The sequence below is a fragment of the Bison bison genome, unplaced genomic scaffold (genome assembly GCF_000754665.1).
Source record: "Bison bison bison isolate TAMUID 2011002044 unplaced genomic scaffold, Bison_UMD1.0 scf7180017864322, whole genome shotgun sequence".
NCBI lineage: Eukaryota > Metazoa > Chordata > Mammalia > Artiodactyla > Bovidae > Bison > Bison bison.
In genome coordinates, this window is record NW_011494894.1 from 2,713,986 (window position 1) to 2,728,916 (window position 14,931).

A 14,931-nucleotide genomic window follows, 5' to 3' on the forward strand; every position below is an offset into this window, starting at 1 on the left:
GGCACCTGTGAGCACCCAGCTCGTGCAGGTCCCCCGCCCTGGCCTGCCTGCCAGCACCCGAGGTGACTGGCACAGTGACGGCTCTGGGACACCCATCTGTTCCGTCAGACGTCTGCCTGATGGTGTGGGACGAGCCGCCAGTGCCGTCACAGTGAGTGGATAATGGGCAGTTAAATGCCGGCCTCCTCCATATGTTCCAGGACTCAGTTATAGAGACTGCTAGGAAAAAGCAAGGACAGGAGGGCTTGATGAGCCCAAAGGTATGACTTTTCCAGGTTTTCCGGCCTGGCTGGGTAAGGCAGCAGTGGGCTGGTGGCCTAGGAGCTGTGCCCTCCTGCACTGACCTGTCCCAGCCTGCTGACCTGACTTCCTGCTCCATCGCCAGCTGATGGCAGGATAAAGGGAAATGTGTGTGTGTGTGTGTGTGTGTGCGCGCGTGCATATGTGCATTCTTGCTTCCCCTCCACCCACGCAGCAGTGCGTGTGAGCCATTCCCGGTTGTGAGATAAAAGACCCCTAACAAAGGCCAAGCGGAGCCAGCGCAGGACCCATCCCAAGGCCGAGCAGACTCTTTGCCGATGGTGGCCTTTGCTTCTGTGCCCGAGACAAGGGCATCCACTGCTGGGCCAGAGCCCAGCTCGCTCTCTGCGGAGGATGGAGGCAGGGCTGCTCTGAATCCTCCAACTTACCACTTTAGGGACCCTTTGATTCTGTAAGAGGAGGTGGACAGCACTAGCGGTGCCAGGTGAAGGAGTTCAGTGTGTTAGGGTGAAGACTGTGCCGAGCTGCGGCCCTCCTCACAGTCACCATCAGGAGTGTTTGCAGAGCCAAACAGGGAGGGCACGGCATGAGCTGGCCTGTGGCAAACAACTTTTCAGATCCCCGTAGGTTTTTATCGGACCTCTCTGGTGTCTCAGATGGTAAAGAATCTGCCTGCAATGCAGGAGACTGGGATTCAATCCCTGGGACCTGGAGAAGGAAATGGCAACCCACTCCAGTGTTCTTGCCTGGAGAATTCCATGGACAGGGGAGCCTGGTAGGCAGCAGTTCTTGGGGTCACAAAGAGTCCGGACATGACTGAGCAACGAATGCTTTCACTTTTTCACTTTAGGTTTTTACCAGCTACATTGACCTCCTGTACCCAACGGAAGATAGGAATGATCGGTTAAGAGATTCTTATTTCTTCACCTGTGAATGCCAGGAGTGTACCACCAAAGACAAGGTCAGCACCTTCTCCCAGCACAGATGCTGACTCGACTCTCTCGGGGCCTTTCTGCCAGGCGAGCACCCCTGCCTGAGTCGGGCGTCTCCTCCTCGTGTTTTTGAGCCTTTAAACCTGCTTTACTGGCACAGCCCAGGGGATCCAGTCAGACCAGGTCTCTGTTCCAACTTGATTCTCAGAGCTGATGAAAACATTTCCATCACATTGTACAAATAAGAGAAGGATTCGCCAAATTGCTATTTCTTTAAAAGAAATGGATGCTCCAAAGAGGAGGGAGAAAGATGGGCAGCGAGGTCTACCCACAAGGAGGTGGACAGCATTCTCCAGCTTTCCCACCTCTTCACCAGACTCCACAGAATTTTCTTGGACATCACGCAGGTTATCTTGTCAGTGCCTCCCCTCCTTATTCTGTTCCCTTGACTTCATAGATGTGTGAACAGACATATTTGCCCACAGCAGACATATCGAGGCAGGTGTGGGAACACCTCAAAAATGAATAGTTTTGTCTTTCTGTGAGTAGGTAATGAATATTGAACTTTCCTGAGACCCACTGCCTGATTCCCTTTCATTCTTTCATAACCTTAGAAGGGGCAAGCCTGTTCCTCTGTGTGGGAAAATGTGCTATTTGAGAGATCTGCCCATCAGTATGGTTTCCGTGGGAAGTAACCGGTGGCCATTTCCCTCAGGATAAGGCCAAGGTGGAAATCCGGAAGCTCAACGACCCCCCGAAGGCAGAAACCATCCGCGACATGGTCAGATATGCACGCAATGTCATTGAGGAGTTCCGGCGAGCCAAGCACTACAAATATATCCTTTGCAACCTTCCTGATCTTACAGGGGGCGTTGGCGAGCTGGGCACCGGAAGCAGGAGAAGGGTGGGTTTCTGAGTATTGAAGGCAGGACGTTTCCTATCAAAGGATGGCCAGGTGAAGACTTCCTGGCCATCCACGACCTGTAGTCAGCTATGTCAGTGTTTCACAATGTTGCCCTTATCTTATTTCTCTTTGTTGGACTAGTTTGCTCAGGAGCTCATCCTGGTGGAAGGCTTTTATTTTCTAAAAGTGGAGAACAGTTCCTTGAAGACCCTCACTGATTGGGTATCTTCCTTTGGGCAAGGCACCTTACTGAGGGTTTTGCTGTGTAACAGGTGGAAACAGGCTTATAGGTAGCAGGTCATTTGCCCAGGGCACGCTGTTCAGCAGGGCAGGGTTTTGCCCCAGGTTTGCCAGCACAATCCATATTTTTAACCACTATATTGTAGCGTTTTCTTGGGTTAGATTTGTACTGAAGACGGAAAACCAGTGAAAGGAAATTAAAGTCACTTTTTTTTTTTTTTCTGAGTGTAAGTAAGAAAGAACTTTCCCATGTTGGAGAATGTTTCCTTAAGAGCTTTAGCAAAAGTTCCCAGCTTGGGTGAGGATTTAGATTTAAACAGAAGATTGAAGATTTTTTTTTTTATTCTAATCAACACTGTTCACAGCGGAAGGAAGGCTGTGTTCCCTGTGGCTAAAATTCTTTAGTTGTGTTTAACAGCTGAGGTCTTCCGTTTTTCCTAGTATCTTTTCCTTCCAGAAAAATATATGGGTCCTTTCACTTGCTTGGCTTTCTGTAATTTACTTTTTCAGAGGTGTAGCTGGGGGTGGAGTGGACAAAACAGTAACTCCTTGCCCCATTTCCACCGCCCCACGCCTGCCCCCCGCCGCCAGCCCTTGGAAGCCTCCTCCGGAACTGCCAGGCCTGTCGGTTCCTTGACTCCACAGCACCCCCTAGTGAGCTGCTGGAGATCTGCGAGCTCAGCCAGGAGAAGATGAGCTGCGTGTTCGAGGACAGTAACGTGTACATGCTTCACATGATGTACCAGGCCATGGGCGTCTGCTTGTACATGCAGGACTGGGAGGGAGCCCTGCGGTATGGACAGAAAATCATCCAGCCCTACAGGTGATTGCACTGGCTCTTCCCATCAGCGTAGCTCAGAGTAGAGTTGGGTGGTTTGGAACGCGTCCCTTGGCCATTCTGTCTATACGCTCCCATGTTGGAGCGGGCCGGGAGCAGCTTTCTCTCCTCTCCATGACATCTGCAGGTGCATGCTCAGGGTGCTTCCCCTGGGCCCAGCCTGTGCCCTCCACCACCCGGAAGAGACACCCAGGGAGGCAGGTTGAGATGACACCGGGTAGCGGGGGGAGGGCTGGGGCAGGATCCCTCCTGGGACCCGTCCAGGATGCTCTGTTCATTGGAGTTAATTCAAACCAGTGTGAAAAAGCCACCGGCTGGTTTCTCCTCCTTGCTGTGCCTTTTAAGTTAAATGGTACTGAGTAATTGGTTAGCGGTGGCCTCAGAAACGCTTTCTTGTTTTCCATCTCCTTCTTTTGCTTTTTTAAAAGTGCAGCCTCAGTTTGCACCAGCTTCTCTGGTGGCTCAGATGGTAAAGAATCCACCTGCAATGCGGGAGAATTGGGTTCGACCCGTAGGTTGGGAAGATCCCCTGGAGGAGGGCATGGCAACCCACTCCACTATTGTTGCCTAGAGAATCCCAAAGACAGAGGAGCCTGGAGGGCTGTGCAGTCCATGGGGTCGCAAAGAGTCAAACACAACTGAGCAACTTTCACTCACTCATTCAGTTTGCAAATGAGGAAACTCTGGGACTGCTGGTTGCGATTATTTAATATTCTCCCATAGATTTGATTAAAGTAAGTTGGATTTTAACCTGTAGTAATAATGAATGTTAATCATGGGAAGGTTTCCTGTCGAGAGGGTTAGTAAACCTTAAGGTGGGTGACAGGAGGTGGCTCTGACTAGCTGCTTCAGGGCCGGGCTGACCTAGATCAGATCACTAGGGTGCTTGTTAAACACATTTATGTTAAACTTCAGAGTCTCTTCAAGACCAAGCGGCTTCGAGTCTCTTGGCATCACACCTGAAATCTCTGTGTCAGAGGCACCCTGGTGCTTTTGCTTAGCCCTCAGTACCCCTTCAGGTTCTAAGATCAGGGCTGTTAACTCTGTCTAATCTGAATCTCCACTGCCCACTTGGCCCTCCACTTACCCCACAGTGCCGTGATAAGCCAGCAGGGGGAGCCCACGGGGCAGCCAGCTCTTAAAATCTGCTCCTGGAAACAGAATTTGATCCTATGGGGATAATCTCACAGCCTGTCCTTCCTGAGATGGGTGAGGAAGTCCATGCACACTTCCCTCCTTGAGATCTGTAGGGGGAGAGAGAACTTGCATGAATCTTGGCCTTGTGGTTGCTCTCCCAGCAGGGCTTGCCATGCTCCACCCTCTCTTAGCTTTAGGGAGGCCCTCTGGGGAGGCCCAGCCCTGCCTTCCCTGGGTCACTGTACTGTGCTTAGTGGCTCAGTTGTGTCTGACTCTCTGCGACCCCATGGACTGCAGCCCACCAGGCTCCTCTGTCTATGAAATTCTCTAGGCAAGAATACTGGAGTGGGTTGCCAGTCCCTTCTCCAGGGGATCTTCCCAGTCTAGGGATCAAAGCCAGGTCTCCCGCATTGCAGGTGGATTATTTACTGACTGAGTCACCAGGGAAGTCCAAGAATCCTGGAGTGGGTAGCCTATCCCTTCTCCAGGGGATCTTCCCAATCTAGGGATCAAAGCCAGGTCTCCCGCATTGCAGGTGGATTATTTACTGACTGAGTCACCAGGGAAGTCCAAGAATCCTGGAGTGGGTAGCCTATCCCTTCTCCAGGGGATCTTCCCAATCTAGGGATCAAAGCCAGGTCTCCCGCATTGCAGGTGGATTATTTACTGACTGAGTCACCAGGGAAGTCCAAGAATCCTGGAGTGGGTAGCCTATCCCTTCTCCAGGGGATCTTCCCAATCTAGGGATCAAAGCCAGGTCTCCCGCATTGCAGGTGGATTATTTACTGACTGAGTCACCAGGGAAGTCCAAGAATCCTGGAGTGGGTAGCTTATCCCTTCTCCAGGGGATCTTCCCAACCCAGGAATCCAACCAGGGTCTCCTGCATTGCAGGCATATTCTTTACCAGCTGAGCGACCAGGGAAGAATTTGGTACTGTGGGGATCCCCAGGGATTCCACATGCCTGGGAATACAGCTTGAATGTGTCTATGGACTTTGAGGACACTGCAGGTAGAACAGACGAGCCTGTAAATAAACACCTCCAGCTCCTACCTCCCCACCCCCAAAAGCCTCCTAGGCTCTGTTCATAGGGAGATGGCTCTTTCCTAGGCAGGCCTATCAGTCAGCCTTCAGTTGAAACCAGAAAGAGAAGATCTCCTGTAAACAAAGCCCTCTCTTGGGTAATGGAGAAAAGAAGTAGGAAGTATGCCTTTAGAGAGCTTATAATTTTGCTAAACCAAATGATAATCATAGAGTGTGACAGCAAGCTGAGGTCTTGATTCACTGGTGTGTGTGTATCTTTAAGGATACTGTCTTTTTAACGTGAGGGGATATTCATAAAGAGGGAATTTACCTTTTTTTTTTGCTGTGCTGGGTCTTCATTGCGGTGTGCAAGCCTTCTCTAGTTGTGGCATGTGGGTTCTCTAGTTGAGGCACACAAGCTTAGCTGCCCCAAGACATGCGGGATGTTACTTCCCCGACCAGAGATCAAATCTGCGTCCCATGTGTTGGAAGGTAGATTCCTAACCACTGGACCATCAAGGAAGTCCCAGGGATTTATTTTAAAAGACGTTTTTCCCAATGCCTGCAGCAGGTGTACCTAAAACAAAAATCTGAGGCTAGGATTGAATTTGTGTTTATTCGTGTCTTTATGTAGGATCTCCCCTGTAGATTTTATGTGGTTTTTCAGAAGCACACAAACTGCCTAAAAGGAAGTGCATCCACAATGAGTAGGCAGGGTTGAACCATCCATGTCTTCCACCAGCCCCTGCCAGGGTCTCGAGGAACCTGGTTGCTGTGGACAGGGCGCCCATCAGCTGGGCAGCCACAGCTCACTGTGTCTGGCCTGTGGACCCTCAGAAGCTGTGACAAGGTGGCCTGTTGTCTTCTCTTTTTCCAGTAAGCACTATCCTCTGTACTCCCTCAACGTGGCCTCCATGTGGCTGAAGCTAGGAAGACTGTACATGGGCCTGGAGAACAAAGCTGCTGGGGAGAGAGCCCTGAAGAAGGTGCGTGTGTGATGCAGCTGGGCTGTCCCATGCCTGGCACTTCCCTTCCTTGCACTCCTTCCTGCGGGACGCGGGTGACTGATAGAGCCACAGAGAATGACCAGCCCTGGGCCACCCTCCGGCCATAGGAGTGGGCAAAGGTGGGTTTGCAGGCGGCCGGGGACCAAGTAATTGTGCCTTTGGCAGGTTTGCGTCCTGACGCTCCTGTTGAGAAAGGTACATCCACATTGTGGCTACAGGCTCACAGCTGTGAAGGGGGTACTGCCTCTGTCCCCTGGGAAGCCATGGAAGTGCTAAATATGACCATGCTAAGAGGCCAGCATTATTAAAATGTCTTTTCTGATCCACTATAACAGATAAAAAGGGGGAAAAAAAAAAGGCCAAGGATAGGTCAGAAGACTGTGGTGAAGGAATTCTCCAAATTTCTGCTCTTTGAGGTTTATAGATTCATGATGCCCAGTTGTGTGAAGTCAAGGCATTTGGGCCTGAAGAGGCCCTCAGTGTGAGAATTAATGCTTTTGTAGTTTTTAAAATGAACTTAATAATCATTGACAGTGTTCATTGAATACAGTTACATGCCAGGACCTTCATGCGGTCCTTTTCTTTTATTTCCCGAAAAAAAAAAAAAAAAAATGAGATAGGCTTTCCCAGTGAAAAAATTGAGATTCAAGCAGGTTAAGTAATTTGTTGAGGGTACATGGTGAGGTTCTCATTCAAACTGGGGTCTTTCTGAGTTGAAAGCTTCAAGTCTCCCCTCTCACACTGGGACTAACACACAGGGAGAACCAAGACCCTGGGCGCGGTGTTTGCCAGCTGCCCTGTGCCCAGTGGGTGAGAGCGCCAGGCCGTGCCCCGTATCTTACAGAAGCACAGTCACCATCCTGAGTATCGCTTCTCATTGCTCTTTCTATGGATGTCAATAACTGATGAAATACAATCGTTGGGACAGTCGTTATTTATAGAGAAGCCAAAAGTTGATCAACTATAACCTTTGGGACAGTCTCTTTGTGCCACTAAGAGAAACACCTTTGTAAAAGTCGAGGTTGTGGACTAGGCCTGGACGCCAAACCCTCCAGATTCCCCAAACCTCCCCAGTACACTATACAGGAAGATGGAATACGGTCCCACATGGTGGAAGGAAGTGCCAGGGCCGACCCAGCCTGGACGTGGGAGTGAAAGATCAAATATTCTGGTTTTGAACCACGGAATTGGTTTTTCTAAGACGACGTTTATTGCCTCAGTGAGGTTGGAGGAACATTAAGCAGTTAGGTCTCAGTTGCAGAGTAAGTAAACTGATTGCAGATCCCTGAAGGATAGAGTGGATCTGAGGAAGGAACACGAGTCCTGAGGTGAATGCAGGGGGTGAGGAGAGACATTTAAGTCACGTGATTCCTGAAGGCTTGCATTCCTGCTGGTTTGACATCTAGGAAGAGAATAGTAACAGAAAGGAAGGCCGGTCAACAGTCACAAGCCATCAAAAATTCCCTGTTTGAGGGAATGGGAATAATTTAAGTTTTTCTCTTTATGAATAATACTTTTGAACACAGAAGAGCAAGATAAATTATTATGGATTACATTAGATATGTAATTCCTATATGCCAGACACTGTTCTAAACACTTGATGTATATCAACAACTCTGAGAGGGAGGTATTACCCCTGTTTTATTTTACAGATGAGGAAACTGAGGCACAGAGTAGTTAAGTAAATTGCCCAAGGTCACACAGCTAGGAAGGATGGAGCCACACACTCTCTCTCATTTGAAAGAAACCTTATTAAATATATTCTCTCTGGATTCCTCATATGAAGCTCGTGCCTATTTTTAGGTTTTTAAAGAATACATAAAAAGACGTAAGCATACACTTTTCGAAAGGGAAAAACGATTTAGTCATGTCTTACGCATTAGTGATGTACACTAAAATCAGAAAGGTTTGTCCCTAAATCATTTCTCTATCATTTCTTCAGCTACTGAAGAATGTTTTCCTCAGCAATAGAGACTGGATGACTAGATATGAGACAATCTTGTCTTTTTCCTTTTTAAAAAAAAAAAAAAGCCAGACTGGAGGAGAACACAGGCTCTGAAAACCACTTAGTACCCTGCACCTTCAAGCAGAGAAGTCTAGCCTGAATGAAAGTCAGCTTAGGGGAGGGACAGGGGGGCTGGCTTCAAACTCTCAACCTGTTCCTCTCTCTCCTAGGCCATTGCCATCATGGAAGTAGCTCATGGCAAAGACCATCCGTACATTTCTGAGATCAAACAGGAAATTGAAAGCCATTGAAACTATGCTGACATTTTAGTTTTTATTTAAATCCTAGTGCAGAAACCTTCAAGGATTTGACTATTTCAAATCATTCACGTCACGCCAGCATTTCTGTAAACTCACCGAATGAAAACATGACTTGCACTTAAACCTTACACATGGCTTACTTGGACATGGATCTTAATCTTTGACCTAAAATATCAAATGCATTTTTGAATGCTTTTTTTTTTCCCCTAAGAGATAATGGCATGGTTTCATATATTATATTTCAGACAGATTGTGTCCGAAGATTTAAAGCTGTAGTTATTTTTCCCTTCACGACTACTGTAATGTTCTGAACAAACATGAATGATGAAAGAGAATAAAAAACATAATCATATTTGAAGTTTGTGTTTTCCTCTGTTGGATGAAAGTGAAAGTTGCTTAGTCATGTTCGATTCTTTGCCACCCCATGGACTGTAGCCCACCGGGCTCCTCTGTGGAATTCTCCAGGCAAGAATACTGGAATGGGTTGCCATTCCCTCCACCAGGGGACCTTCCCAACCAAGAGACCGAGCCCACGTCTCCCACATTTCAGGCAGATTCTCTACCATCTGAGTAACGAAGGAAGCCCCCTCTGTTGGTTGGGGGAACATCAGACATATCACTAGATGGACAAAAGTCCATGTAGTCAAAGCTATGGTTTTTCCAGTAGTCATGTACGGATGTGAGAGCTGGACCATAAAGAAGGCTGAGCTCTGAAAAATTGATGCTTGCGAACTGTGGTGCTGGAGAAGACTCTTGAAAGTCCCTTGGACAGCAAGGAGATCAAACCAGTCAATCCCAAAGGAAATCAACCGTGAATATTCATTGGAAAGACTAATGCTGAAGCTGAAGCTTCAATACTTTGGCCACCTGCTGCAAAGAGCCGACTCATTGGAAAAAGACCCTGATGCTGGGAAGGATTCAGGGCAGGAAGAGAGGAGGATGACAGCAGATGAGCTGGTTGGATGGCATCACTGATGCAACGGACATCATGAGTTTGAGCAAACTCCAGGAGATTGTGAAGGACAGGGAAGCCTGGTATGCTGCAGTCCATGGGGTCACAAAGAGTCAGATGACACTTAGTGACTGAACAACCAGTGTATTTTTCATTTCAGTTATTGTATTCTTCATCTCTGGTTTTCTTTCTTCTCTAATTTTTTGTTAAAAACTTGTAACTTCTTGCTCTGTGCACCCATTCTTCTCCCGAGTTCTTTACAGTCATTACTCTGAACGCTTTCTCTGGTAGATTGCCTATCTCCACTTCACTTAGTTCTTCTGGCGTCTTCGTCTGGTTCCTTTGTCTGGAACATCTTCCTCTGCCACCTCATTTTGTCTGAATTGCTGTTTATATTTTATGTGTATGGTAGCTTAGTTACGTTTCTCAACCTTGGAGAAGTGGCCCTCTGTAGGAGACGTCCTCTGATTCCCAGAAGAACACTCCCCCTCTCGTTGCCCAAGCTGTATGCTCTAGGAGTTCCCCCTAAGAGGGCTGCATGTATCCTTCTTTTGGGGGGCTATGTGGATGGTCTGCTAAGTTTGGCCCCTAGTCTGTTTGGTTGTCATCCCTGCCTTGGATGGATGCTGCTGGTTAGTGGGGCCTGGTCTTGAGGCAGCTGGCCATGGAACCCTTGTGGGCCTTGGGCTGGTGCTGGCTCACTGGTGGGCAGAGTCAGGGCCCAGAAGCCGCCAGGGCTGTTGCCTGGCCCCTGGTGGGTGACGCCAGGCCCTGGATTTAGTGCTGGCCTACCGGCAGGCAGAGCTGGGTCCTGGGGTTTGGCTACGGGGCTCGGAGACCTCAGCGCTGTTGTTGGATTGCTGGCAGGGCCGGGGGAGACCCAGTTCCTGGGTCTGGTTACTGGAGACTCACTGGAGACCGGTTACTGACACGGTTGGGTGGGGTCTGGGTGTCTGAAAGCTTGTGTTGCCCTGCTAGTGGGCAGTGTCAGGGACCCTCCAGGGGAGGGTCTGGTCTCTCTTTTGGGTGAACTCAATCCACTGCAAGACTGTGGTTTTCTTTGGTGTGGTGTCTGCCCCCTGGTGAGGAAGGCGGGTCTGGAGGCTAGAGCAGGGCTGGGGCCTGTCCGCGGGCGGATGGAGGTGGGTGCTGGACTCCCGGTGGGCAGGGCCCGGTCTAAAGGTGTGTCGAGAGGTGGCTGTGGGCTCAGGAAGCTTCTAGGCAGCCTGTGTACTAAAGAATGAGGCTGGGTCACTTCCCCAGTTAGCTGGTTGGCCCGAGGCAGCCCAGCGCTGGCCCCTACAGGCTGTTGGGTGGGGCCCAGTTTTGGCACTAATGACCTGGAGGGAGGATCCCACGATGGCACCTGCCCCAATGTCCCTGTGGTAGAATGCCCCTCAGTATGGCTGCCGCCAGTGTCTATATCTGCAAGATAAGCCACGGCCATCCCTGCCTCTCAAGACCTGCAGCTAAGTGCCGCCCAGGCTCCTATCAAATTGCTGCTTTTTGCTGGGTCCCGAAGTGCGAGAGGTTTTGCGTGCACCCTTTAAGAGTGAAGTCTCTGTTTCCCCCAGTCCTGTGTGGGGCTGCTGAAATTAAGCCCCATGGGCCTTCAAAGCCAAGTGCTCTGGGGGCTTATCCGCCTAGTGCAGGACCTGCAGGCGGGAGATGGGGGGCTCAGACCCCTCACTCCTGTGGGAGAACCACTGCAGTCGAGCTCTTTTCTGGTTTGTGGTCACCCCGGGACCCAGGGAGTGTGGCACTTGATGATCTGCCCCTGCTGCCCCTTCTCGCTGCGGTTCCTTCTCTCGTGTCTTTAGTTGTAGATCTTTGCTGGTGGGTTCCAGCTTGCTCATCAGTGGTGGTGCTCCAGACAGTTGTCATTTTGGGGGTGTTTGTGAGAGGAGGGGAGCTGAGGCTCTGAGGATCCCCTATCAGCTTTTCTTTTCAAACACAGTGTCATTTTTCTTTTGAAGACGTAGCATTGTCTTGTTGCCACGGTCAGCTTCTATGCAGAGACCCGTGTGTTTAGTGAAGTTTGCTTGCATCTCCTGTCACCCCGTGTGGCTTATGGTGCCTCCCATCTTCATGACGTGAAACAAGCCGGAATGCCTCTGTGGGTGAGTGACTCCTTGTACAGTGATAGGGTTCAAAAGTGGGTTAGTCGCTGAAGTGGTTATAGCCCTGTTACTCAACCAAGAGACATGAAGTGTCCACCCACATCACTAGGGGCTCCCTGTGAGACTCTATGGCAGTTGATCAGTTGGCTGAAAATACGGGCCAGGGCTGTGCTCTGGCCTGCTCAGTCATGTCCGACTCTTTGTGACCCCCTGGACTGCAGCCCACCAGGCTCCTCTGTCCATGGGATTCTCCAGGCAAGAATACTGGAGTGGGTAGCCATGCCCTCCTCCAGGGGATCTTCCCGACCCAGGGATCGAATCCACGTCTCTTGTGTCTCCTGCATCGGCAGGCAGATTATTTACCACTGCACCACCTGGGAAGCCATTGTTTAAAGAGATGAGTCATGCTGTTAATAAACTTGAAAGACAAAAACAAGAATCTGGGTTTTCTATAGCAGCCTCTGCCTGTCTTTTCTCCGACAGATTGGGATCTGAATAAATGGCAGTGGGGTGGGGCAGCACATTCTTGGCATTTAATAAGGGTTATCACTAGCAGTGAGAAAGCCCCATTTCTAGGCTCTTCACACTCCATTTACTTAGCAATTACCCCTTTCACGTTTTGTTCTAACAATGATGACTTTGGGAAATTTCAAACTAATTCTTCAGCATGTTATACAGGAATGAAAAGTGGGTAGAAATAAATGGGCTTTAAAGAAGTTAAAAAGCAGGTTTTTCCCAGGCACATTTGCCTATGAAAATAATCCTAAAAGTAAGCAGATGCTTTCGACTAAGGCAAAACATACAGAGTACAGAAAAGATTCAACTGTTTTCTCTGAAAAAAAAAAAAGTTTATTGCATTTGGAAGTCAATAGATATCTTTTACAAAAAAGGTTAGAATAAAGATCTCACATTTGTAAAGGCACATATGAAACATTTAACAGCAATGACAAGGGCAGTGAGAACATAAAACAATACACAACCAGAACCAATATCTAAAGACTTTATAAAAACAGGTAAGAAACAGTGCAAAAATACTGTCAAAAGTCAGTTTCATACACTTCATAACTGCGTATAAAACTGGCAAGCATAAGCTTATTTACTGATATAAAAAAAGCACATAGAAGAGCATGCATAGATTTATTTAAGGCTTTTAATATCATCGAGAGAGTCTATAAAAGTGAAGTTGACATGTAAATATTAATCACTCCCCAACTCAGGGAATGTCATATAAACGTCTCCGCCTTCCTCTCTCCTTACAACTAGCTTGTCATAATGAGACTGGACTTCCATCTTGCACGGTAGCAAGTGGACACCTCGGGGAGAAGAATGTGTTCTCAGGATCCCAAGTCCCCACTCTGGAATGCATGTCTCACAGCAGTAACTCGATAGGCAGTTACATGTCCAGGTCAGCCCATGCCAGCCAGCCACGTGCGGCTGACAGCCCTGCAGTTCAGTGGTGTTGGATGTCAGAAGGCTTCTGTGGACTGACTCAAGAACCTTAAGAACAAACCGATTTCTACATTAGGGACTTGTCTGTACATCCGAAATGAGGCCTATTAAATGTCAACTGGCTTGAATGATATAACAATTGACAACATATTAAAGACAGAGACCAAGGAAAACTTCAAAATACTGAATTAAGTAGCACAATTATAGTCCAGTGAAACAGATTAGCATGTTACTTGATGTAACACAGGTTATATAAGGTTACATATTTAATAGTCATCTGCATATGTAAACCCTTTTTTATCCCATTTACATATATATGCTCAAGCAAGTCAGTTGACTACTGAAGGAACAAAGGACATACACAGGAAATCATCTCTGATAAAGAGTAACCTTACTTTTGAAAGGATAAGTTCGATAGATTTTAAAGATTCCAAACTGGCAAGAAAGTTCAGTCAAAGGAAGTTGCAGTAACATTTTACAATGTTCACGTCGGGGGCAGAAAATGGCTCTGAATTACAGCTCTCCGTTCCAAGCTGAAGGTATTTATTAGCTAACACTGCAATTCAGGGAGGTGGGCGGCCCCTGAGAAATGCTGAGACTACCAGGCACCTCTGCTCTGAGAGCTAGCCGAGCTCAACTCAGAGCAGGACTCCTGAGCTGTTAGCCAAACAGTTCCACCCCAAGGCACAGAAAGACCCCAATCCAATGTTTCCAGGCTTGTCCCCAAGACCTCTCTCGGGTAAGGTGGGCTCTCTGTTTGCCTTGAGGAGGAGGTTGGGAAGAAAGGTCCCATCACAGACTGGATGAATAGCAATTCTGCCCCTCCCTAGACAGCCTTGCAGCTTGTAAAAAGTCTGCAAAGAGCCCAGAGCTTCACCCGTTTCACCAGACCATCTAGGCTGTGTAGAGGCCATGATGAAAGGAACACGGTCTGCAGGAAGGGGCTGGAGACGATCTGACCACACGTGTATCATTATGCCAAAGGCAGCCACTGGGGATCCATAGAAGGTCACCTCAAAATAAGCCTGAGAGACGGCTGCAATCTTTGTTCAAACAGGACTGATCATTGAATCCAGCTTTTCTTTCATTCCTTTCTAGTCCTGAACGATAGTGTCAATCACCAAGGGGAAAGAGGGTGGAAGGTCAGCTTCCTGGTTGCTGACAGCACCTGGCTATTTTCATTCTGGTTACTTCCATTTGCCAGATTCTATTCCTTGAAACCATGCAAATGCCAGATTTTACTTTTTGAAACTATAGAAGCATGTTAAGGTAAGAATTAGATTTCCTAATTTTATAATTTGGAGAGATTTTAAAGAGTGATTCCCTATGACTAGATTCAACTGTTTTGTAAGGGTTGCACCAGAAGGGTAAGGAAGGAAAAGGGGTTGCTGTCGAGAGCTGCTCCATAAAAGCAAATGAGAAAAGGAAAGATAGGCACGTGGGGTACTCTTAGAAAGGAGAGGGTGACATCAGAAAGTATTCCCACTTGTGCTCTCAAGTGAGCCAGGGAACTGCCATTATGTATTGACATCTTCCTGGTTCTCATGCCCTGATTACAAAGACGGCATGCTGGGAAGGGGGTGCTCCACTCTGCAGCCACCCGGGGGGCCCCCAGGAGGGACACAGTCAAGACGCCCAGGAGCTGCGATGGCTAACTCCGGAACCGTGTGGATGAGCAAAACATTCTGCTGAAAAGGCTGCCAGCAAAGGCCACTAGCAAGCAAGGGGAGGGGTCTTCCTGAGCAGTGGATCGAGGCAGGCATCGGAACCCAGAACGTTCGTCAAGCTCTCCCACAACAGCGAG

General features: G+C 48.5%; 1 protein-coding gene across 1 annotated transcript in view; it reads left to right on the forward strand.

Annotated features, from left to right (window-relative positions):
- SMYD2 (SET and MYND domain containing 2) overlaps nt 1-8,958 on the forward strand; it is a 58,735-nt gene extending 49,777 nt beyond the window's left edge. The window contains exons 11-15 of the mRNA XM_010853125.1: nt 1,112-1,222; nt 1,909-2,029; nt 2,986-3,160; nt 6,212-6,320; nt 8,517-8,958. Coding sequence (XP_010851427.1) covers nt 1,112-1,222; nt 1,909-2,029; nt 2,986-3,160; nt 6,212-6,320; nt 8,517-8,597 — 597 coding nt within the window. The 3' untranslated portion in view covers nt 8,598-8,958. The remainder of the gene's footprint in view (nt 1-1,111; nt 1,223-1,908; nt 2,030-2,985; nt 3,161-6,211; nt 6,321-8,516) is intronic.
- The last annotated feature ends 5,973 nt before the right edge of the window (nt 8,959-14,931 follow it).